The 27,995-nt window shown below is 24.6% G+C and overlaps 2 protein-coding genes, 1 long non-coding RNA gene and 1 other non-coding gene across 4 annotated transcripts in view; 3 read left to right on the top strand and 1 right to left on the bottom strand.

The window, feature by feature from the left end:
* LOC126896731 (uncharacterized) overlaps positions 1-27,995 on the bottom strand; it is a 395,864-nt gene that overhangs the window by 66,935 nt on the left and 300,934 nt on the right. The window lies entirely within an intron of this gene.
* LOC126896746 (uncharacterized) lies at positions 10,729-12,066 on the top strand. Its single transcript, XR_007701924.1, has 3 exons — positions 10,729-10,817; positions 10,895-11,195; positions 11,834-12,066. It is a non-coding gene; the product is annotated as an uncharacterized LOC126896746 (long non-coding RNA).
* Positions 12,926-14,674, top strand: LOC126894008 (piggyBac transposable element-derived protein 4-like). Its single transcript, XM_050664631.1, has one exon. The coding sequence runs from the start codon at positions 12,926-12,928 to the stop codon at positions 14,672-14,674; it is 1,749 nt and encodes a 582-aa protein (XP_050520588.1).
* Trnak-uuu (transfer RNA lysine (anticodon UUU)) lies at positions 25,750-25,822 on the top strand. The gene has a single exon. It is a non-coding gene; the product is annotated as a tRNA-Lys (tRNA).

Here is a 27,995-nt window from a genome sequence, read left to right as displayed (position 1 = left end):
TTAAGTCGAATTAAAATTCTATACATCTAATAGTGATTAAATGACATTGAGTTTAAATAAAATTTAGTGGTAATGCATTACAACGTATTTTATCAGAAAGTAAAGATAATCGCTTTTGATCAAGTTAATTTTACATAATAACAACAAAAATAATCTGCAATGATAATAATTATTTTATTCGTGACTGTAGTGCTTTATGGCCATGTAATTAAAAAATATACGATAAATCGTTGTCTCTTTAGTAATATACAGCTTTTGCGTAATAATTTATTACATACACAGTTTGGCGTTCCTAACATGGCAAATCATATTAGTTATGTTCTTTCAAAATCTAATCACTAGGAACTCGAACAAGAAAAAATAATTTGTTAAACGTCTGCTTGTATGTTTATGGAAATATTATGGCTATTGTAGTCATTTATGGATTTTTTCAAATTCTTATATCTAAAAAGCAAGAATTTACTACACTTTCTTGAACTTTATACAAATGAGAACATATAATAGACTATTCAATTTTTAATTATTGTTTAATTGTTTAACGTTTGAATTTTGTATCATACATCGCTCAGCAAAATTAATATCTTTTTTTATAATATTTTATTTATAATTTTTAAATTAATATCGCTAACAGTATTCAAAAAGACCAAATATTGATTATTTTTTTAATTACAGTCCAATAATTTCAACTGTCTTTAATCAATTATAGTAAGAGCTAAGTCGTTGTTAATCGTTCTTCTTTTTTAATTGAGAAAAAATGTTTCAACGCTTTTCAAAGTTCATTTATTTTATATTGAAATAATAAAATATAAAACTATGTATTATAAAAATAATGAACTAAAATAGATTGTAATTGATTATATAATTATACTAATAAAATGATGATATGAAAATTAAAAAAAATACATATATTATCTAATGAAATATTTGGGTATGATTTATGGTAAATCCGTAAAAATAATTCTATGCATTTTTTCTTTTATTATTAAAATAAATAAACAATATCAATAGGGTTTATTAATATTGGCATAAATGAAAAATAGTAAAAAAAAAAAGATTTTGAAAAACTAGTTTATTTGTACCTTTTAATTAATTAACTAACTTTCGTAATAAAGTAACCTTCTAGGGATCCTTAGTTCTAAGTAGTTATTCATGATAAAAAATCTAATAGTCATATTATATAGTAGCTTTTAAAATTAACTAGCTCAAGGCATATTTTTTTTAATTGCGTTTACAATCGATCACATGGATTTCTCTTTCGACCGAAGATTTACCAGTAACAATGTAATGAGTATTATCGTATTGCTAACTTTATCTGTAAAGATCTCAAGCATTTTATAATTTAAACGATTTAATGGCTTTAAATTGATTATAAATACTATCGATTTTTACAAAAAGTGATATTAAATGATTTATGGGATCTATATCAGAAAAACAACTACTCGTGTTTATCTTAAATTTTAAGCAGATATCGTATATTTTATAACTAGTAATAAAATATTAACGATTTTAAATGTGAACGACATGGCTTGGTTAGTGGTTAGATCGCCGCAAACAAAAATGTTATTATCTGCACTGAATATCGCAAGCCACTGCACTACTATTGTTTCTCTTGCTGCTGATTTCACTTGATCTCTCTGTCTCTAAAATAACAGCATATATTTCTATCATAATTTTGTTTAATTTCCATGTATACTAATTATATGCATTGTTCAATTCTATCAGAAAACATGTACCGACGCCCAATGGCCTAGAGAATAATTATGCTAACAAAAAAAGTACACTTGCTTATGTTACACATAATATCATAAAAAAAATTCAAATAATAAAAATAATTCTACTATTTATCTTGTATGTGACAACAGCATAAAGTATAAATTTTAAGGTGACTAAATAACTTTCCTCTTATCCTAAAACATATTTTGTAAAAAATTGTCTAGATTTTTGGAGAGCTTAATAGTCCCTAGCTCTCGTATTTGTACCTATGGTAACAAAATTTATCTCTAGAAAACATTTTTGGATTATCACTCCCACACAAAAATTAAAACCAAAAGGTTCTATCTCTTATACATTGAATGTCCAATGAATATTATGCAGATGATAGAAGTTTAAAGTTTACTCGGCATAATATCGAATTGTTACAAAAAAATAAAATTTAGATAAGATCACACATTATATTGAATATTAAGTTCTCTTTTAAAATAATTTTTTTCACTTCTCGCTATTATTTTAATTTTGAGACAGCAAAAAACTCATTACAGTCGGGACCTAGTTTAGTGAGGATTTAGTGTAATAGCTAATATAGATTGATTTATGGAAGTGATTAACATTTCTATCTTAAAATGCTACGATGCGATTGTGCATAAAAAAAAGATAATAAAATAATAGAAATGTGAAATAAAAATTTAAGACTTGTGCAGTCTATATTCATATAAATTTTGCAATACTATTATAAAATCTGTAGCTAGAAAAATACTTAAACAACAAATGAAATAACTTTTAATATAAATCTGCTATAAATATAGTGAAATTATATATAATTATATCGTAAACGCCAATATTACTGACTTAACTGCAATGAATAGATATTTTAGTAAAATTACATGTGTTGTCCAAGAAATATCTATCATTTGTCCTTTTCCTCGGGGATAAAACATAGTATAAAGCAGTTGGGCTATTATTTTCGCGCCTAGTGTAAGCGATAAGAAATTATATGATAACCATACCGCGCTTTTTGTCGTGATCAGGCGGTCGTAATATGTACAAAGAAGATACTTCCAATTATATAGTGGGTACAAAATCGTTTTCTCCGGGCGTACATCGGTAGTACTATGACTTATGTAATTACACGAGTGGTTAAAGATGCAATTACATATTCTTCGGTTACATATTGCATAAGAAGAGGATTATTTTACAATTGTGGAGACAACAATCATAGATCGTAAACATTTATAAATTAAAATAGAACGTTGATATCCAACGGATAAAGACATTTTGTAAATAAGATGGACATGTATTTCAGTTTAAAGTAAGAATGTGACAAAAGTTCAATTCCTTAAAAATAAATATAAAACTTCTGTGAATGTTTTTATCCTACAAAAAAAGTATCGAAATGCATTTGAAAAATTTCACAAGAGATCATATTTACACGATACCTTATGCTGGACATGACAACAATGGACCAAATGAGAGTAACTGGTACAACCGGTATACTATTCTTATACAAATGTCTACATTGTTCGGTTTTTCTTACACTAAATCAACGGCACAATCGTTACACTTATTTTCTAGGTTTGATTGCTAATTGAATGTTTACTAGTTTTGTGTTATATAAATCAAATACCATCTATTTGGTACACATTGCCCGTGTAGGTACGCATTAAGAATTAATCATATTATACAAAAACTGAGAGTCACGCGTGTCTTAAGAGCAGTTTAGATGATTAAATGTATTATACGTTTCTCAATCAATCGAACGATTTATGAGCAGGGCTTGAAACTGTTTTCATAACGATATGGTTATAACAATGTATAATAATGTCAAAAAACACATAATTAAAAACGATGTAAAATAAAATACAATACTAAACAGAAAACGTAAATGATTCGTTATAACTTATAAATACAATAAATTTGGGAAAAATATAGCTGTGAATTAAGTGAGTGCTTCTCAACGTAAAAACTGCGAGGGAAATTCTTACATGCAAGCGATGACTTGACTGTACGTCAATTAATATAATTAATCTCATATATGATAAAAAATTATCAAGAACTTTTAAATGTAGAAAAACATAGGAAATAGTAATGTTTAAATACTGAAAAATGTAAAACATAAACAATCAATATTGTTTAAAACCACAATACAGAAAACATTATAAATCCATAACGTTTCAACTATTTAAGACATATAATGTAATAATATTGTTAACATTTTAACTGTTTTAACATAAAAACAAAATAAATAATTTTGATTCAGGCTTTGTTTATGGGTATGACATATATTAGTATATATTTATTTTATTTTTTCATTAATATGGAAGCTATGACGATAAATAAATAGAAAATTCAATTTTCTTAAAAATTTCATTATTTATTTAGTAATTAGGTCGATAACTTTGACTTAGTATACTTTTTTCATATAAGGCCTTCAAAAAAGTTTTTGTCTATAAATATGACTATTTTCAAATTTTGATATTAAAGAATAAAAAAAAAGTATTTTAATTTTTTCTTATTAGAGGCGAATAATAAAAATTATGCTTTTAACGTAGTCCAAGAGTGTAAAAATTAAAAAAAAGTAACCAAAATATTTACCGGATTGAAAGTTATTAAAGATATCAGATCATGGTGGAACACCCAATATAGATAAAACTAAAAAAGTGCTAAATATTTGTAATTAAACTTTAAATAGACTTGAATAAATATTCATACTTAGAGAATGACGATGAAACCTTCAAATTATGTTTATAAAATTATAATAATTTTATCTAAATTTCATCTTAAATGTGTAAAAATGAAACGTAAATTTAACTTGCATTTTTACGTAAATGCTTTGACTGCGTCTAGTTTAAAATTCGGGTGAAGCTTAAACCTTAAAAAATTACATAATGGTTTGCGTATAGTATACGAAAAGTTTTATTGGTGTATTAAAAAAATAATAATTCTGAAGTTTTTTAATTGAACAATAAACATTTTTTTCCTATATCTTATTTGTAAAACAACATACTTTTTAGATGCGTTTTACAAGCGGAAGCATAAATCTATTATCTGAGTACATCGTTCATATTATAGCTTCATGACATTTATTGTTGAAAGTGGCAATAACAAGTGTAAAAGAACTGTTTTTTATTCACAAGTAGTATAATGCGATATAATTAAGAGACTACATTAAAAAGTATGATAACTATTTGAAGTAATCTAAACATAGAAATAAAAAACAATTAAGTAATTTACGTGTGATCTCTGTTAATTTCATTTTAGTAATTATCAGTAGTTATGTATAAAGATTTTGTACACAAAATAACAAGATTTTGTAGTCAGAAAATAAGTGATAGTCAAATATAATCTCAACATTTGACTTGAGAGTTATTTAAGTGTCTCACAAAAACTTAAGCTGCTTGAATTGTTTTAATATTCAAGTCGCACTAATCTACAGTTTGTTTGAATACCGTTGTACACATTTTTTTCTTCTTTAAACGGCAGTAAACAATATGACTAATTTGGCCATTCATTTGTTTTCACTGAAAAAGTGTATGTGAACTTTCTATACAAAACTGAAACGCAATAATATAATTTATTTCACCCTAAAGTACATGATTATTTTCTTATAAATACTTATAACTGTATCTTGAACTTTCCTGAATAATGTCATGCTAATTTGATTGAAAATTGTTATAAAAATATTATTCGGTTGACAGTGATACTTTTATGAGTGTATTGTTTTTTTTTTACTTTTTATAAAAAAAAAAATATGCATACGTTCTATGTTTGCTAGTAATTTTCTAAAGCGGTAAATGTCTATGTATGATAATGATAATAATATGTGCCAGACAAACTGATGATACTCCAGATTTTTACACTCGATAACGTTGTGTCATTGTCCATGTCAAAAGGTGTCAATTACTAATGTTTTTTAATGCTGTCACAATAATGATTATAGTGAGACTATTAACGTGTGACGTTAAATATTATTGCAAATGGTATGACAACCACTGTTGTCATATAGGATGGCATAAGCAAGGCTTCAATTTCAGTTATGGGAATGAGAAAAAGCAAAACAATACCATAACGATACCTAATAATTTACATAAATATCATATTTACTTACCACAAAAACCACTAAAAATTCAACAATAATAACTAACAGAGATACTAGAAAAAATATCTAGTAGGTACTATAATAAATAAAAAAAATAACAATTTAATGACAAATTATAATTATAGAGTTTAACTACAAGGCAAACAATTAAAATTAGTCCGCCAGTAGTTAGAAAAATTGAAAAAAATATTAATATATCCTAGTTAAAAAAGTTTCTCAACTTTGTAAATAAAATAAAATAAAAATAAACATCGTCAAGAAGATATGGTTTTAGTTGTCCCATCGACTCCAAAATAAAATCACGAAGCTTGATATTGAGTTTTTTTTTTTATCGCGAATCCATTTTTCCAATATCATCACATATTTGAAACAAAAAATTTCTATTTTTTTATGATTAAAAGTACTACAAACATTTTTTATAAATCGCATTTTTTTCTAGAACTTTTAATGGTGTTTTGAAGTATAACTACAAAGTTTGATTTTCAAAAATCTTTTTATACACAATATAGATATTTAAATTAAAGTGCGATTATAGTATTTTACTAATATATTTACATTTTTAATGTTAGTTTTTTTTTTTTTTTTGGTACATAAAAGTCGTTTATTAAGCATTTATAAAGAAAGATCATCACAGGGATGAAGACATGACATAGTGGTGACAAGTATAGATGACATCTAACAGTAATCAAAATCACTATCATAAAAAAGGCTTCGATATAAATTTGTAGATATTGTTTAATTTTTGGAAGGAATAGTTGAATTATTCCATGAACAACTTTAATTCCTATTTCCTCAATTACATTCTAATTACAAGTTTTATGATTTATAAGACTTATAAATATATTTAGTACAATAAATGAATACATTTATACTATAAAAATCAAATTTAGTATGAAATATACACTCAATATTTTGTACTCTAATTTTAACAAGCTAAATAATAAAAAATCTCATAATCTAATATAGAAAATGATTGTCTTAATTAGATCATGTTTTATTTTATAAGCTAGTTAAATATGTTATATTTCCATTAAAAATTAAGTTGATAGCTTTATAAGATATAAAGGATGAATTAAAAAATTATTATAATTGATAAATCAAGAAGTATATAAAACTAAAAAATATTTTCTTAGCATACTTATTATTTCAAGAGAAATCGAATATACAAGAGTGGCTATCAAGTAAGTATTAAAATACTCGCCATGTATTTCATTACCTCAATTTATAGTAAGCAATTTTAGCTAGAACATTTTTTTTGGAAAGAGTAGCTACCTTCTGTTTAATGTTAAACGGATAATATTTAACTAACACTTACATAAATTTTTAAATATTTTTTCAAGGGGGGTTATATGGGGTATTTAGTTATGTCCCACTTATTTATATAACTATACTATCTGACTTTAAGCATAAATAACTAAAAGAAAATTGAAATGAAAAGTTATAAAAACACGAATAACGATAATTTATTACACCAAAATGATATGTCCATTCTTAGATCAGTGGCAGATAAATGGTGATTAGGGAGGTTATCCCCATTTTTTAATTTCCTATTTGATATTTTTGTATAACATTCGTATTTTATATTTTGGATACTTAATATGAAGAAAGTCATTTATATATATTATATGAGATAAAAAGGATCACGAAATGTTGGATAATAACGTTTTTTCATCTCCAACAATCTTTTGACTATCAATCTTTTAGATTATGATAAAAATATATATTTTTGTATTTATTTCTAATTAAAATTTCTTTTATTATTTAACTATAATTTCAAATAGCCTCACAAAATGATTCGCTTATCATAAGCCACTGAATTACTCAAAAAATAATTATAAAATAAATAAACAAATTTCTTTTTTTTGAATTGTATATACCTGTATTTCTTGATTTGTCAACTACTAAATACTTTTTAGCATAATCTCTTGTAACTTATAGAAGTTCAATTTATTTTTTTTTAAATGGCAACATACATATTTTACTTAAATTATAATTAAATAATTATATAAATATATATTTATAAGTTAACTTTACTTGCCGTGTTTTTTCCATAAATTAACTTGGTTTAATTAAAGAGAATAAGGTTAATTGCTTTACCTTACATTTGTATAATTTATTAGATGTGAAATTATATTTTTTAAATACTGAAACTAATACCAATTAACTAATTACTTAGTGTATCGCCAATACCAGTCTGGTTCAGAAGGCTAATCTGCGATTCCATTAATTTATTTTGGGATTCGGCAAGTTTGAAATATTTATATTTTTACTTACGTAAGGAAATTACCTCTAGGAATCTAGAGATCTTAGGTTAACCCTGTTTATTGTAGGTAATTTTTTTTTTTTTTACTTGTAAACTCAAAGACGTAAATCTTGAATCTTAGTATTGAATGCTATAAAAAAATACATTGAATGTTTTTTTTATGCACATAACTTCCAAATAACATTCAACTAATCAATATCAAGTGTTTGTTTTTAATTAGTTCATATTCTATTTAAGGTCTTTCAAATAACGAATTATTACCGTAAATAGGTAGTAGATAGAGATAGATATGGCGTGTTCTATAGAGACACGGGCACAGAACCCGCTACGGATTTTAAGAACTCACCTCCCCCTCTTTTCTATTTTTCCATACTCACCATGTAGGACATTAAGTATAAATTTAATAATAATAATTATGATACTGTATGGTAAGATTATTAATATATATATGAGTAAAAGGATAAGATACTTCAATTACTTTTAAATTATATTAAATTATTGTATAAGTGCTTGCTCTTCCTTACAAAAAAAATGAATAATATTTTGTCCAAGTTTCTGCATTTCGAACTTTCATTAAATAAATAAAAATTAGTTTTTAAAAAATTACTATTTTAATGATTCATAATAGATTAATATTATAAAACCATAATGAAAAAGATTTTAGGACAAAATGTATAAACAATTTAAAAGCACGTTAAATACAATTATATTATAATTTTTAATTCATCAAAAGAATTCAATTGATAACTAAAAACAATTTCGTAGTATTTTTTCATACAATCTCGTGAAATAACTTCAGAAATTATCTAAATTGTAATAACTTTAACAATTGTATTTAAAAATGTATTTAAATATATTTAAAATATTGATACAAACTATTCAATTACATTGTAATTTTTAATTGATCAAAAGAATTCAATTTTTAATTAAAAATTATTTCGTAGTATTTCTTCATATAATTTCGAAAAATAACTCCAGAAATTATCTAAATTTAAACAATATTAATAATTATGTATTTAAAATATATCTAATAAATTTGGACAACTTATTAAGCATTATTAATTTATTATAAAAATGTTAGCTTAAAAAATAGAATTAACCGTTATTAATAGTAACTTAGTTACTAATATATAGTTTCTAATAATTCATAATATATCAGTTATTTAACAGATATTGCGCCTTCAAAATAGAAAGTTTAAAGTATTATTAATTGATTATTTTGTTATACAACAAACAATAGAGCTTTATTCTAGTTAAAAAAAATATATGAATGAAATGATAGATTCCGTGTGTTTATTGAGTAAGTACTAAATATATTTATTAACACAAATTTATAACAATACATTTTTACTTGTAAAAAATAATAACATATTAAAGAAATTTTTGCTTTTAATAATACCTTCCTGTAGTTAAAATAACTTTAACAATTATGTATTTAAAATATAACTAATAAATTTGGAAAATTTATTGAGATTTATTAATTTGTTAATTATAAATATGTTGGCTTGAAAGATAGAATTCTACAGTTGTTAATAGTACCTTAGTTACTAATACATAGTTTCTAATAATTTATGATATATCAGTTTTTGAACAGATATTGTGCATTCAAAACGAAAAAAATTTTTAAAGTTTTTTAATTGATTATTTTGTTATATAACAAACAGTTAGAGTTTTATTCTAGTTTGAAAAAAATCATGAATGAAATGATACATTTCATTGTTTTATTGTGTAAGTACTATATAATAATAATATAATATAATTATCAATATAAGTTTATCATCGTATTATGTTATACAAGCACTTATTTTCGATACAATACATTTTTACTTGTACAGAATAATAAAATATTATAATAACACATTAAAGAAACTTTTGCTTTTAATGATACCTTCTCGTAGTTTTTACACGTGAAAATATATGGAATAAAATTAGATCAATCCTTATAACGGTTTTCATAATGAGTACAAATTATTAATAATTCTATAGTCTATAAAATCAGTAGTTAAATGTTTTCCAACATAATTTTAAAATATAAGCAATATAAATAATATATAACTCTATAAATAAAAAACATTTATTAATTCATATTGAAATTTTGTTATTTATCGTTACAGTTTTGAGGGCTCTTTTATATGTTATTATCGTTTATACAGTGTAAGTATAATTTTAATCTAACCATGAAGTTTATTCAGGTTTTACAATTATAAAAACAACACATTTTTTAACAGGAAATCAATTTGATTTGGAAGTAAAAGATGATGTAGAACCAAACACTTCAGAAGACTTAAAAAATAATATATGAATGAAATGATAGATTCCGTGTGTTTATTGTGTAAGTACTAAATATATTTATTAACACAAATTTATAACAATACATTTTTATTAGTAAAAAATAATAACATATTTAAGAAATTTTTACTTTTAATGATAACTTCTTGTAGTTTTTACACGTGAAAATATATGGAATAAAATTAGATCAATCCTTATAACGGCTTTGCATAATGAGTACAAATTATTAATTATTCTATAGTCTATAAAATCAGTAGTTAAATGTTTTCCAACATAATTTTAAAATATAAGCAATATAAATAATATATAACTTTATAAATAAATAACATTTATTAATTAAAATTGAAATTTTTTTGATGGAGGTGGAATAACGGTTTAATGAGACACGATGGCAATGATTCTCAAATGGTAGATTTCGGTTCAGAAATAACACCAGTTGTGTCTTCTGAAATAGTAAAAACTTGTTTATTTTGTTTTAAAATTATGTAATTTTAAATTTATTTTAAAAATTCAATTTATATTTTTTTTAGCACAATGTCTCCTTGTTGTATGAAGGTCTCATAGAAGAGTATTGTGTTGGTTTTCGCTGGTAGATTCTGATTTGAATAATGCACCAAATGTTCCGTCTGAGATAGTAAATGTATTGTTGTTGTTAGATAAAGAACTTAAATGTGTTCATACATTTGGTTTTGAAGATTTACTGGCAAACGATTTTGAATCGAAATATACTTTTTCATTGTCGAGGGAAAAACGTGATTTTTTAACTTGAAAATTAAAAATATTGAGCCAGGAGTTGTGTCAGAAAAATTGGCCTTTGCACTATTTACAAATGTATGTAATAATATTTGCTAATATTTATTATAAAATCAGACAGTAAAACTTTTAAATTGAGTTTTTTTTACTTATATTTAATAAATTTTGAAAAAAAAAAATTAATATGTGCTATTGTATATAAACGCACACACCTAGCAACTAAAACTAATTTTTTTTAATGTCTTGCAAGAAAATGCTTATGACGAGCAACGTTTTTTAACCATTGTTAGAGGTGATACAATACCAAATAAATTAACTATAAAAAATTTCAATTTAGCTGTAAATCATAGATATATCCTGAAATTGACTTATGTTTCCGAATAGTATTTAATCATGGTTAAAGCAAATGAACCCAGAACGTTTAGATCACTGGAAAAATGTATAGATTCTTATTATAGAAACAGGACATTTACGTTCCGCAAATAAATGAACTATGCATCGTTAAATACAATAAACAATATTTTAAATTTATATTTATAAACTACTGTATTTTATGAATTCATTAGAATATGAGTTTATTAATTTTATTCAATATTAAAAATTTTGAGACAATAAACTAGTAAATTGCAGTATATTATCATCAAATAATGGGTTATTTGAGTTAAAATTTATAGCCAAAAGAGAATTTGCTAATATTCTTATTTTTTTATTATTAGGTGATGAAAAATGGTACAGTAGTGTGTGTAATGTCGTTGATATTGATGATAACGGAGAAGAAGTATTTATGATTACTTTCTTTGATTGGGGTGAAAGATTCACTGTAAAAGCCTGTAACATACGCCGGACTCAAAAAAGTTTTATAAGATATGCAGCTTTAACAATTAATTGAACTTTCAATGGTAAAACTATTTGTTGTACTAAAAGTAATTTTTTCACTTGTTCTATTGGTTTTTAAAAATTTTACCGGATATTTTCCTGAACAATACAATTGATTTTTTTTCAGATTTTAATATTTCTAAAATATCTGAGCCAAAATTATGTAAACTTGTAAACAATATTTTCAATTTAAAAATAATTGCAGAATTTCAACAATTAAGTTATACGATTTATTCAAGCATTATACTAAAGAACATTGCTCTAGTGAAATTCATTAAATTTTATATCGATTAAATTTCATTATTCTTGTTTAGAAGCATTCGCTCAATTTCTTACACAGTTTTAATTTATATTTCTACTTAATTTAATGATATTTATAAAGTTATTCATTTCTATTATAATTTTGTCTATACAAATTAATTTTATTTTTAAGTGATATAGTTAATTAATCGTAAAATTGTATAATGAAAACAACATATTATGTAATATNATAATTTTGTCTATACAAATTAATTTTATTTTTAAGTGATATAGTTAATTAATCGTAAAATTGTATAATGAAAACAACATATGTAATATTAACCTTCCGGTGGACGCGTAGCAGCACTGTGTGCTGCCAAATTAGTTTTTTCGTGATAAATACTAGTATGTATTTTTGAAAGGCTAGATAATTTCAGTACCTGTAGTTGGCAACACTAGTAATATTATCAATATATCAATTATTATTTTCCTCCATACTATCAGTCACCAGTGAAGATTTAACGTGATAGAATTCATTCGGCAGCATTCCGTTCTGCACGCGCTCACTAATGTAAGTATTTTTATTATTCAAATTTTGATAGAAACTATTGCAAATTATTTTATTACAAGTTAGTTTGACTTTTTTTATTATATTTATTCATAATTTAAATATATGTATTTATTTATTACTTATGGCGAAACAAAACTATTCTGAGGAAGAGATTAGGCTTATTCTTGAACAATCTGATGATGAAGGGCAAGGACAGGTTCAAGAAACACAAGATATCGACGGCTCTGATGTTGAAGGTGAACTTGAGGCTGTAGAGGTAAATGAGTATGACAGTGGCTCAGAAGTTTCAGTAGAGGATGTAGACACCATGGAGGTTGATGATACAGAGAACGATTTTGTATTTTTTATTGGAAAAGATGGTGAAACCATTTGGAGTTCTAAGTCCCCCGTGCAAAAACGTTCAAGAGTACCAGCGAAAAATATTATAAAATTTACTCCTGGTCCAACTCGAATTTGCAAAGATACTCGGAGACCTATTGATGCATTTCTCAAATTTATAAACCTAGATTTGATTGATATTATTGTCGAATGTACAAATACTTTTATTGCTACAAAAAGAGCACAAGTAAAATACTCTAGAGATAGAGATTGCAAAGACACGTCTCGTGATGAAATTATGGCTGTTTTTGGTATATTGTTCCTTATCGGTGTGAAGCACGGAAATCGTGCAAACTGTAAAGAATTGTGGAAAGATGATGGAACAGGTATGTTGATCACAAGAGCAACATTTAGTTACAAGCGATTTCTTTTCTTACTTCGAACAATCAGGTTTGATGATTTGTCTACTAGAGCGAAGAGAGAAAAAACTGACAAACTTGCTGCTATTAGATGTGTATACAAAATATTTTTGGACAACTGTAGAAATAATTATAGCCTTAGCGAGTTCACAACAATTGATGAGATGTTATTCGCATTTAGAGGACGATGTGGTTTCGTTCAATATATGCCGCAAAAACCAGCCAAATACGGACTGAAATTTTATGGGCTGTGTGATAGTAAAACTTTTTATACATCAAATTTTGAAGTGTACTGTGGAAAACAGAGGCCAGGACCTTACGATGTATCTAATAAACCCTACGATATTGTTCAAAGACTTTCCCAAAATATTCAACATTCTAATAGAAATATTACAATGGACAATTACTATACTAGCATTCCATTAGCTGATAACTTAATAAAAAATGGATTAACTATGATTGGAACTCTCAAAGCCAACAAAAGAGAGATACCTCCTCAATTTGTAACGAAGTCACGAGAAATTGGTTCATGCTTATATGGATTTCAATACGATAAAATACTTGCCTCTATCCAAACCAAACGAAAAAAATGTGTCTTGCTTTTATCAACAATGCATGACTGCGAAGGTATTGATGAAAAGACCGGTAAACCAGTGATAAATATCAACTACAATGCTACTAAAGGAGGTGTAGATACGGTGGATAAGATGTGCGCTGCGTACTCAACTGCACGGCAAACACGGAGATGGCCCCTAAGAATTTTTTTTAGTTTTTTAGATTTGGCTGGTATAAATTCTCAGGTAGTATTTTACCATAATAACCTATCCACTAAACGTCGCCGTGAATTCCTAAGTGACTTAGGGTTTGAACTTTTAGAGACTCATTTGAAAATAAGAGCTCAGATAAACACTCTTCCTAAAGACATCAAAATATTTCTGGACAAATATCATCACCAACCTCAAACAATAAGTGCTACAGAAACAGATAAAAAATCTGGACCTTGTCACATCTGTGGCGGAAAAAAGTGCAATCGTACAACGGTCAGATGTTGTAACTGCGAACAATTTGTTTGTAAGAAACATTCCAGACACGTTGCAACATGTGATAATTGTACNTTAATCTCATTTTCCTAGATTTTTCTTTTCTTTTGTAAGTTTTTAGTCGAAAAATCCTATATTAACGCTTTTTGGTTATAGTTATGTAATATTGTTGGCTTAATAATTTTCTTCTTTGGCTTTACAATTCTTTAAGAAATTTTGTTTCTTTGATTTGAACATTTTTCTCTAATCTTCCCGATTGTGAATTTTATCTTCGCAATCCGTCACATCTTTTATTTTCTAATCTTTTATTACACCATCTTATTGTTGGTCTTCTTTCGGGTCTGTAGTTGCCATTCAATTGGGGTGCTCTTACATTTGCATTATCAGTTTTCTACTTCGCGTGTCTAAACATGGGAGTCTTTGGCTTTTATTGTAGCTTGTTAATAATGGTACTATAGTAGTTTCTATTAGCTCTGCATTTTTCCTTATGTGTCATCTGTTAAGTTTGCTGTCAAAAACATAATAATATTGAATTAAAATTAATTTTATGATTTAAAAAATAAAATGCAGATTATTTTTATAATTCGTTTTGATTATTTATTAAATTACTAAAATATTTCATTAAGTAGACTGTAACAATCTATTCTTTTTTATTTTGTCTTAATTTATTATTATTTGGGAATTTTTTGAACTTATCACACAAACAATACAAGTAGTGGGATATTTTTATTTCATGTCTAACTGCTCCCGTACTGACACTCTTTAATCGCTTTACTTTTTCTAGCCGCAGCACATTAAAGTAAATAGGAAGAGAATGACCGGTAAACTCTCAATATTTGTGGCGGGTTCTAGTCCGTCATCATCTATCCGGAGTAGAAGATAGATAGATAAGTCTCATTGGTTCTATAAGCATTAAGTGTTGATAAATCACATTATACTTGTAGAGCCCACCATACCATATCTATAGTTTTCAAATAATTTTTTTTAACAACTTCCAAATATTAATACAGTTACGGTAGTATGGAATTGATGGGTTGTTTTCCACTTTGAAAGTCATGCGCACGATAAAGATTCTCTGCAAAAAAGTTATTACACTAATTGTTCTCTCAGAACGTGACCACAAAATTATTGTTTTCAGTAATTTGCACGTTTTTAATATTCAGCTACGAACACGCCTAGTCAAACATTTTATTACTTATACGTCATTTCTGTGATGTGTTTATAATTATTATGCACTTATTCCATTAATACTTAACTTTTTATTGGGTTGAATTCAACTCATTTTAAACTGGCAAACGCTGTAAACTTGATTGATAGTTAAATGAAAACATTTTTGAAACTTTAATAGTAGTGTAGTTCATTTTCCTACATACTATTAATGTGTAACTGATAAGTAAAATAGTATCGTAACGATCGTTGGCGAATTTTTTCAATGTTGTGGTAATCTTAAATGTTCTAATGTAATAACTTTTTGGAATACTTCAATTTGTATATATTAAGATAAACAACTGATTTAGATATCAATTGAATAACTAAATATGATAACTTGTATTGCTCAATGTGTGCGCTTAGAGATTTTTATAATTAGTTTTTATGAACATAAATTGACTTAATAATTTATATTGGACTTAATTGGCGTTATATTATCTAAACATTTTCAACTTGAGTTTCTATTTAAAAAAAAAAACATAAGACGTTTTTGCTTTAAATATTTAAATTATACATAATTTTCGTGATTTCAGTGAACAGAACTTTAGACTATAAAAATTATTGGTTGCTTTTATAGTAGAACTTCTAGCACGCCTGCAATTTGTATTTTATCGAAATCAAAATATTTATATGAAATACATAGCGTTTGATGAAATTATTTTCATTTTATTAAATATATTAACTTATCTGTCAAGTATTTAAATATATATAAATGTTCTTTTCTTGTTGTGTGTCCTAAATATTCATCAAAATATAATTAGTTTATATATATTTGATTTAAATTTATGTGTTAATGTTGACATGAAAATATTTCTATGTTGTACATAATTTGCTATACGGTAAGCTATGTTTGTGTATTTTTAATTGAAATACACGCCATGTCGTGTATTCAAATTAAAAGTAACATCTCAAAAGGCAATTTAAAACGTGTATTTCATACATTTAAACGTCCCATTGATTTATTTTATACTTTTTGTTTTCTTGGATGAGTGCTTGTGTTTCTTACATTTATGTAATTTTATGAAAAATGTTATAAACAAATAAATTGTAACGTTTTAGTCTAATATAATAAAATATTGAAGTAATTAAACAGAAAACATGAAGCAGTAAAATTTTTTTTAGTTAGATTTTAACTGACGTATTAATTGTATTTTTATGACACTTTCAGCCATTAAATAATTTTTTTAATCAGAGCGTATCATCTGTTGTTTGAGTAGCTCAGATAAAGTTTTTTTATGAACCAGTGGGTTCTGAAACGTTTGGCAACCGGTTTTATGTCATTTACATTTCGTGCTAAGATCATATATATAATTACTTATTAAAAACTATAAACATACTCGAATTTTTGTATAAGGATAATACCAGTTACATGAAGGTACAATTTTTTAATTGTCATTAAAAAAAATACTTCACAATAGTCAAATTGATAATAGAACAATTAATACAAAAATGGCAATTTGTTGAATTGGATTGAAAAATTTAAAATCAAATTTTTATTTTTATTTCCAGTTATGATTAAACATTGGGCACTTCAAATGTTTTAATAGCCAAGTAAAATATTTCACTGTTTGATTTAATGTTAATTCGTGGAATGTATTAAGTACTCCTGTATCTTATAGTTTTCCATGACCCTAATGCTGTGAAGAATCAACATTCCTAATTTTAATCAATAGTGCGATCGATAATTAAATTGGTACAATTAATTTTACGACCCACACGCTTCTCCCAGTTGGAAATGCTGATGAAAAGGTTAACTATCACGTGAGAAAATTTATAAACGACTTGCTAACCCAATATACGTGCGACTACAACTAATTAGATCATTACCATTAATTTTACACTTCCTTTGTTTTAAGAGCAAGGTCAAAAATGTGCCAAAACGCCAAAGGAGTTTTTAGCCGCACGACTGTACAAAATGATTCATGGATGTACACTACGTTAATTTTTTGCGTGATGTACAGCTGCGATAAAAAATGATTAATATAAATCTATCATGCCTGACAAAGAGCGATGAAGAAAATTTTTTTACAATGGTTATCACCTAATTTTGATTTTATTTCATATAAAATATGTATGTCAGTACTAAATATTTCATTGAGAATATACTATTATTTCAAGTAATATTATCTTAAGCTTTAGTTTTTTTAGAAATGCAACAGTAACCGTATAACTTACATATAGCTTAAGTCTATACACTACTAATACGTTTCCTAAATTTACTTTAAACAATATACACATTATTTTTTCAAAATGTTGTATGGACTATATTATTTAGCAATTAACTTGAAATGACAAATATCATTTAATATTTTTACTGTTCACTAAATTCAAATGATGGTTGGATAAGATTTATTCTGTATGTTCAAAAATGTGATGATTTTCAATATTGATAACGTTATTAAAACTCAATATTTTGAAAATATACTTTGTAGCATTTTTAATTTTATTAATTGATAGTTATATTAAAAACGAAAATTAGGTGGGTAAACCGAATCAAGACAATTCAGTATGAGGTGCGCACAATGGACCAACAGGTCTGAGTGCATGGGCATTATGTCTACATCGATAATAACTAAAACTAAAAATTAAATACGAAAATTATTTCGAACATTGTGTACTTTGCAAAATCTTATTGCCTTTATTAATTATGTTGACGTTTATAAAACAATAAATATGTAATGAAGTTGAATGCAGCATAAAATAAATTATCTGAAATATGTTGAAAAAAATAAAATACCTTTTAAATGACAAGCAATAAATAAAAAAATATTTTTATTCGTTTTTGTGGAAAATAATTCAAAGTAATATTTTATTGGGTCTTTAATTACTATTTATACTTAAATGGATTTATGACATTTTTATTGGGTATTAAAAATTTATTAAATTTTAATAATACTATACATGTTTGTTGTGGTAAAATTAAAAATTTATTTGTTTATAAAAAATGAAAACCGTATTTTCTTTAATTATTGAAAAAAAAAAAATCAAGTGATCTACAATATGTTTAATTAAAATAAAATAAAAGAAACCTATTGCTGGAGACTTACTTTCCTCATATATTTTGCAATGTTAGATGATCAATTTCAATAGATATTTAATTAATTTTTTTTTAATATTATTTTTAAATTCCATACAAAATTGAATTGAATTAGTTGTAAATTATTGAATTTGCATTACTATTTTTATTTCGTTACATATGATAATCGATGGCCATAATCATCATTCTCATTAGTGCAGATCTAATCATTCCTAACAAAATGTAGTACGGTTGTTATCCATGCAGATAACGGATAAATTATATTAACTAAAGAATGGTATTTCAAATACTTCTGAATATCATGAGACTGCAAAAATACTAGTATTATATACTTTAAATTCAAGATTATATAATATACAATATAACATTAAATTTAATATATAGATATTTATAATTATTATACACATCTGAATTACAGATATTACCTGAAGTACACAAACCTAATTATATATAAGTAAATTGATTTTCTTTTATTAATTAATTAATGATCCTATAAACAATAAATACTTCTTAATGAGCTTTTTATCATTTCAAGCTTTTATGATGAATATTTTCTTTAAGAGATTTAATTAAACTTTCGGGTGTCAACTGTTTTTTTTTTTACTTCTTCTATCTTACCTTATATATATATATGTGTGTGTTTTTTTAATTTTGACAAATAAAAAATTAGATAAATCCAAGTTTAGGGTATTAAATGTTTTATTAACAATTATGTATGTTACTTTCCAGTAGTTAATTCTGAACAATTGGAGTTTTTTATCTACGCTTTAGGGAGAATATTAAATATGTAGATTTATTTAACATTATTATTTTTTATCTATTTATTTGTTACCTTGTATACAAGATATAGTGAACATTGCGCTTTATCTATTTAAAGGCGAACGTTCGCAAAAAAATTGTACATCATGTGTTCCTTCAAATACTTTTTGACTATATTAAACTTAAATTATATATATATTATGTAAATGTACATGCTTAGTGTGTGGTTTAATGAACTGAAATGCAATTCTATTTATCATGAACCTTCGATAACTTTTAAAAAGAAAGGAGGAGATCTCCTTGTTCCAGCAACTAAAATTATTAAAACCGGTGGCAATTGACATGTGCATTATGATGTATCGGTGAATGGATGGTCTAAGAAGGAGAAATTTTTTACGCCAGGTGACCTACAAATGGGTCGTAAAACTGATATGTGCGGTACAGCAGTCGCGACATTAACACTAACTTGATTATAAATTAAGTTTCTAGGAAAATATAGATTATATTTTGATTAATTCATAAAGTCAATTGATAATCATTTTTTACGGCTAAGAGATGATAAATAGTACTTAGAATAAAATGTTATCATGGATTCATGAATGAATAATATTTGCTTATGTCACTAGAGTACGCAAGGGGGGGGGGGTTGAAACCCGCCCCAAAATTTATAAGCTAAGCGATAATTTTGGACGATAAACAATAAGTAATAACAATTAAAATGATCATATCATACTAAAAATATTTCCACAATAAAGTAATCGAAAACAGGAATTTTTGTGAGCGAATAGTATGGGCAGTGTCACATCTAATTTTCTTTAAATTTCAAAAACCCCCCCAAATTTAATTTCTGTGTAGGCCACTGGCTTATGGTATAATGATTAGAAGGTATATAGAATAATTTATACTAGAAGAAATTACATTTCAAAACTTATAAAACCCTTATACTTTTAATTGATGTAACTTTTACAAACTATTATTTTTTTTTTTTATAATTTAGACCTGAATAGGAAATTTATCGAATTATTGATAGTTTAATTATTATACGATCAAATAATTGAAAATAGAATTCAAAATGAATTTATGATATTAATATCAGTGTCATTTTTATGATTATTTTCTTTATTATTGCCAGGTTGATATTTTCAACGTGATATCGTAATAAATGATAGTACATATACTATCATTTATTACGATGTATATATAAACCATATATGACTAAGCAATATCTTAATAATACGTGTCGTGCTTTATTTGTTCACGATCGACACATTAATACTACGTGAAAACGAAAACGAAAAATCGTGTTCGAGGAATAAGATATTAACATAAGCAAATGCGTTAAAAGAAATAATACTAATAATGGAAAATATAATGTGATAAAATCAAGGATAATATTTAGGAAAAAACGTTATAGTTGGAGAATTTTTACATCATAGTAGTTATTATGTGAAAAGAAAAATACTCGTTGCATTATTTGTTCATTCGTTTAATATCAGAGTTCCTATAAAAAATAATACAATTCAGGAACTGCGTTCGAAATTAAAAAATAATTTTGTTTCATACTTTCGAAATATTTTATCACAATAAGCTTAATACAATCTCAAACTCAAAATCGGTATACATTATGGTAATCGTTTGGTTTATAACAAAAATATAATTAATAATTTGCATTTCAGTTCTGATAAAATATAATATATCTGATAAAGGGAGTTTACAAAAGCATATTTTTAATTTTCATTTATTTCCAGTTTAAAATAAGCTTATGATAGTAACAAATATTTAATAATAATAATTAATTTCGTTAAAATTTTTGTACATCGTTGTTAACTTGCATCCACATTGTAATGTACTTTTGATGTATTCACACTTGAGAAAATACAAGTAATAAGTAATACTTATTAGCTTATTAGAAATTAGTTTTATAAGAAGTTAACTGAATACAAAAGGATACAAAAAAACTTCTACAAATAAAGGTTGATACTTAAGTAAGTCAATAACTAAACAAATATATTATAAGTACACTCGTATGTCTACTGATCATTTTAAATTTATACTATAACAAAGCATTAAAGCAACAATTGATAATTACTATGCACAAACTCGAAAATTTCCACTCATTGTTTTTTGTAAATATGCTCTTACAAATGGTTATTAAGGTAAGACCCACGCATTTGTGACCGTTATAAATGATCCATAACACCCCTTTCACCAATACCTAAAATAATTTTAACGCAAAATGTTTTTTTAAACATGTTAGCAACCAGTCTAAGTTTAAATAATACATTATTAATTAATAAAGTAAATGTTATGTATTTTTTAATTATACTTTATCGCATAAATAACATTTGAACAGACTTCAATGTTGGATATAATTTTATCTATTTTCAATCGATCAATATTATAATAGAAAACTGTAACTTTTTTACGCTAGATTTAATAATGTGTACATTCATTAAAACGTCTAATATTTTTTAACCAATTATAACTATGTTTTCTCCAAACAATATCTGTATAATTAAAATATAAAGTTTTCGCGTCTATAAAACTTTTCTCAGCATATTATTACCTTCTATGTTATAAAATAATTAAGTTTTATTAATAACATGAATGTATCTAAAATGTTAGTTATACAATTTAAACGAAATATAAGTAAGAAAATAATTTGATTCTAGCTATGTTCTCATTTTGACATTTACAAGAAACACTTGTACTTTTTATAATTACCATACTTATTTTTTTTTTATTATCTTATAATGTAATACAATACAATTTATTTACTGAGAGATATATCAATAAACTTCTCTGATTTTTAAATTTATACTTAGTCTATTTTGATAACTATAATAGAATTTAAAATGGAAAAAACCTCTCTTATATCGTCTAATTCTATAAATGCATAAATTTAAATTAATTTTTAATAAAAAAAATTTAGTTTATATAAATTTTTAAGTCTGTTTTGCAAAACAGATTGTTATAGACATGTATAAATAATAATTCATTTATAATTCAGGATAAGACGTTCATTTTCTTAAAAAATATTGGAAATTTTATTTTTTATAGAAATTTTAATTGAAAATTATAATTACAGCTAAATTTGTTGAATTTTTTTCATCTTAACATTAAATTGATATTAGAGATTCTCATTAAAGAATAGATTTTTTGTTCTTACAGGAATGAAAAACATTATTGTAGAGTTTGAATAACAGTATAACTGAATAATAGTAGTTCGTTAATTCCATGTCCTTACTTTAATTTCAAAATTTACTATTAATTATTATTGTTTTTTTTATTGGAAGCTTGATAATGTTTATGAAAGTTAATTGAAATATAACATAATTAAATATATTATTTTTTCATAAAGTAGGAGTTATAATTTAAAATTAAATCAGCCCATGTAAGAAAATTTTACAAAAGCCTACTTGTTACATTTAAACTAAACATTAGCCTTAACTTATAATGCACTAGCAATGATATTCTCTTTTATACGTACTAAGTTTCTTAAATCATAAGTACATTATACTTAAACATGAGATTTTGTATATTCATTAGTGAAGATGTTAAGAATGTTATTAAACTCATAAGAATTTCCGCACACCTTTCTCCAGTGAAATTATAACTTTCATTGTTTTATAATATACAAGTATATCTATACACATAAGAGCACCACGATCAAACGCAAAAACCGTGACGGATCGCCATTTAGTAAAAATAGTATATAATCTACAACAGGCGAAAAGAAAAATTTAAATATAAGTATTTTTTTACATTTAGTACTTTACTAAAAGTACGCTTATATTATTTTTAAAGACTATACAAACATAGCGACTATAATGCATAAACATGATTATAGGTGTTTATTATTAATTGAATGCCTATCCAGGTGTACTATGTATTTTTATTCATAGTTTGTCTTAGGCTATGAAATATATATGTTGTATGCAAAATTCTGATGTGAAGTGCGCACCGGAAACAACGAAAAAGGAAACGATGTATGACGTCCTCAACACCTCGAGAAATGATAATTGTAAGAAATAACAATAAGAAAAATTATATAACTATTTTTATGAGAATAAAAAACTAAAATACAAATTATAAAAGTTCAAATGTAATAAACACACTATTGTTAGTAAATTTTATGTTATATAAAACAGTTAAATTGCTCAGCTAATTAATTCAATGAAAATTTAAGGTTTCACTTGAATAAAATTAATTTAATGATATGCTTTTTTTAAGATTCCCTTCTTGATTTTTAATTATTTATCACTAATGAACTACAATATTTTAACAGAATTAGTTTTCGATTTTCTCAAATATTTATTTTAATGTAGTAGTTTCCTTTTTACTCTTATGTGTAGTTTTTAATTTCCTCTTGACATTATTGAATTATATAAATAATTTAACACCTATGAAATAATGCATATAATATAAAGAAGTTTTCAATATAAAGACACTAATATTTATGATGTATTAATGTTTTTAAATAAAATAATATAAAATTCATTACCTCCTTGATTTCCTTGGCTAAATTATTTTGTGCCATAGTAGTTTTAAGTAATAAAAACTGTACAATAGTTGAATAAAAAACATAAATCTTGCTTAAATTTAAAAACTCAATAATATTTAAAACTACCTTACTGGTTATCACTTTTTATTTTCTAATCCCCTATAAACGTTAATTAAAATTATCTTTACAAATTATCATAATTTATTATTTATTTATCTCTATAATATATACATTTTTGTATACACTGTGATTTATTAAGTACAACACCACATTATGCATACGTTAAAAAATAGTTTTCACAAAAATACATAGATTAAAATATAATTTATTTTTATTAACCATTGTAAAAATCAAGTTCATTGTAAGAAAATACTATTCTTAAGTGTAGATTTTATATAGGACGTTGGTAAGATAAGTTGGAACCATTATTTTTTTACTATTAAATGAAGAATAATTAAAATAAACTATACTGGTCGATTGCTAGTTTTTTACTTTTTATTACTTTTTGAGATATAAGCATTTGAAGATGTAGAAAAGATGAGGAATGGGGTAGTTTTTAACGATGCTCTATTTTTAGAATAACACACAGATAAAAAATTATTCACATTACGCATCCCGATTGCCTATAACTACAATTTATAAAAACTCAAAAAGTAATAATATAGTACTGGTTATTGACTTCTTAAAATTTTATTTGACAATTCTTCATATAAATGAAAAATAAAATATATTACATTACGCTTTTGAAAGTTACCCCTACAATTTTTCATTAGGAATCATTTTTTTTTTACAATAAGCTTGAAATTTACAATTTTTATAGAGGTCAATTCAATTTTAATCTACATATTTTATGAAAAATTATTATTCAATAAAAAAAATGGTGAGAAGTATAGTTAATAAATTACATTGTACATTATAGTTTTTATTATCTATATTTACATAAAATTGATCAACATCAAACTTCGGGAGTTTTTGAGTACACTCTTGTAATGATATCTAAAGTGTAAAACTTATAGCTTTAATGTAAATTCTTTAAAATTTAACATTTTTTTCAAATAATATTATACAAAAAACGATTGATATTGTATGTCAAATAAAAATTGCTGGATATATTTTATTTTATTAAGTTTAATCTTAAAAATAAAAAAGACACAATGCGTAATTCGAGTATCGAAATATTTGATTGTAAACGACACCAAATAAATTGGTATAGTGGTTTAATATCCGACTTGATGTTAACCTAAAAAGTTACGGGTGTAAAAAAAATAGACAGTAATAAGATTTTAGAAATTACGCTGGCAATTATTATGCATAACTATACACTTAGTTGAAAATTTAGAGTGACATTTTTGAACTTATGTGTTACTTATCATATTACATAATTTATAATCAATTTGCTTTTAAAGTATAGATGGGTTGGGCTGGACTTCAGTACTTATATTAAAATATTAAAAAAAAAAAAATTCATTCTCTTATGTACATGATTCAAACCAAATATATTATTATTAACATAAAAAATACCTAATAACATTTCATTTTATTAAAAATAAATAATATTATGGTCAAATATTTATAAGTAATTCAGCTAAATTATAATATTTACTAGAATCACGTTAAAATTCATAGATAAATAATGACACATAACCAGTTTTGTTCATAGCCCGGATAGCTCAGTCGGTAGAGCATTAGGCTTTTAACCTAAGGGTCCAGGGTTCAAGTCCCTGTCCGGGCGTTAACTTTTTGAGTTTTTATACAATTTGATGATAGGAGATTAGTGCAAGATATACCTTTGATATTGTTACTTTACATAAAAACTACTAATGTACATTAATTATTATATAAATATTATTAGTTATTATGTACATTATTAAGTAGGACACGGAGTCATATGTGTTTGTACATTTTGTTAAATTATTCCGAAGAGACTATCAGACAGTACAATTTTTTTTAAATTCAATTGAAAACTTATTAATATGTTGTTATCAAATCATATGTTAAAGGATCCAATTGTTACTTTCGAAATAGTGTTCGCAAAATGTTGACGTTTCCGCTCGACTACACCTTATTTCATATGGTGTAGTCAACTATTGCAACAAAAGAATATATTGTTTAATAAAAATAAAAATACTATTAATTATTACTAATAATAAACTTATTTGAAAATCTAGCCATTTCAATAAGTATGGAAATAGATTTTAAAATAACAAAACAATATAACAATAATTTTTACAAAATTTAAATAATATTCTAAAAAACGAAGATTTTCTAAATGTATACTAAATTAAAAGTTAGTATAATAGAACAACAGTCAAATTAAAATTTTTTTTAATATTGCAATAAAATTCAAGAGTTTTACTTTGATATAGGTTAAAAGTGAACAAACGTTCCAAAATATTTTCAAAAAAAAAGCTAAAAAAATTTTTTACATGTGTTAGTTATTGTTAAACCCTTTCTGTACTTGAGTTTTCGATGAATTTTCATAAAATAGCACACAAAAATAAAGCTCATTAAATCCAGTATATTTTATTCAAATTTTATTAAAATTAATGTTTTTAAAAAATTATAACATTTTCAAAAAACAGAAGAATTAAAAATTCTTAATTTTGAGATATTTTTTTTTAATCTAAAAATTAGAGTTTTTTTAATTTCATTTTCGGCTTTGATAGGTTTAACTACAATAAAATCGAATTCTTTTGACTTATATATCAACAAAATCGGTTGAAATTTTTCATGGACAGACATAAAAAAACATGTCCTAGTAAAAATAATATTTTATCAGCTTCACATCAAAACCAAAAAGTAAAAAAAAATTTTTTAACCAGTAAATTTTTATACATAGTGAACTTTAAACCTGTACATTTTAATACACAGGCTGTTTTATGACTATATGAATAATTTCTTAAAAAAATATTTAATAACATTTTTAGGATATTACAGAATGAAAAATAACAACTATTACTGCAGTTTTCAAAAATAGTAACTAAAATATTATTCAATTTTTAATCTAAGCATGATTAACGTGTTATATTTAATCATTACACAATTTTTAATAGATGATACCTACTTAAAGCAATTTTGACACAGAAAAATTTAGCCAAGGAAATCAAGAAGATAATGAATTAAATTTTATATGGTTTAAGAAATTAAAGCATCATAAATTTAAATGTATAGTTAATTGAGATTTAAAACATGATTATATGGTATGCATTATTGTACATGTATTAAATTATTTATATAATTCAATAATATCAAAAGTAATTTTAAAACTGCATATATAAATAAAAAGTACAATACTGTATTCATTAAATTTATTAAATAATGATTAAATTTTTTTTTAATTCCGTGTTATGTTATTTTTTTCAATTTACATTGAATGAAACTTGTACTATGTTTAAAAATCATAACTAGTACTTGAGATTAAGTAATTACACACTCTTCATTATTTTCTTCACTTCTTTCGACAAATCTCTACAACACCTTATAAAATCTTCAAAAAACCTCTATTATACATCTCTGACGCATCAGAGAATAAGTTATTCTGTGTTATAATAGTTTTAAGTAAGTATCATCTACTAATTTTATATAATGATTGAGTATAAAATATAAATCATGGTTAAATTAAAAAATTCACTAATATTTAAATTTCTACATTTTAAAAATACATTACTGGTTGATATTTTTATCTTGTGGTTTCCTGGAAACTTAATTAAAATTAATTTTACAAAATTATCATAATTTTCTATTTATTTATTTATTGGTATTTTTAACTTATTAAGGAAAAAAACTGTCTGACCTATGGTAGAACTTTCTCGATACCCATTGTATAGGTCAAGATGGTTTCATACAACATTATTTTTTTATAAAATTTGTTTCATAAATAATAGAAAATTAATAAATTGGAAAGA

Source organism: Daktulosphaira vitifoliae, unplaced genomic scaffold (genome assembly GCF_025091365.1).
Source record: "Daktulosphaira vitifoliae isolate Bord-2020 unplaced genomic scaffold, ASM2509136v1 Scaffold_1, whole genome shotgun sequence".
NCBI classification, from domain to species: Eukaryota; Metazoa; Arthropoda; class Insecta; order Hemiptera; family Phylloxeridae; genus Daktulosphaira; species Daktulosphaira vitifoliae.
This window is presented reverse-complemented; position numbering and strand designations above follow the sequence as displayed.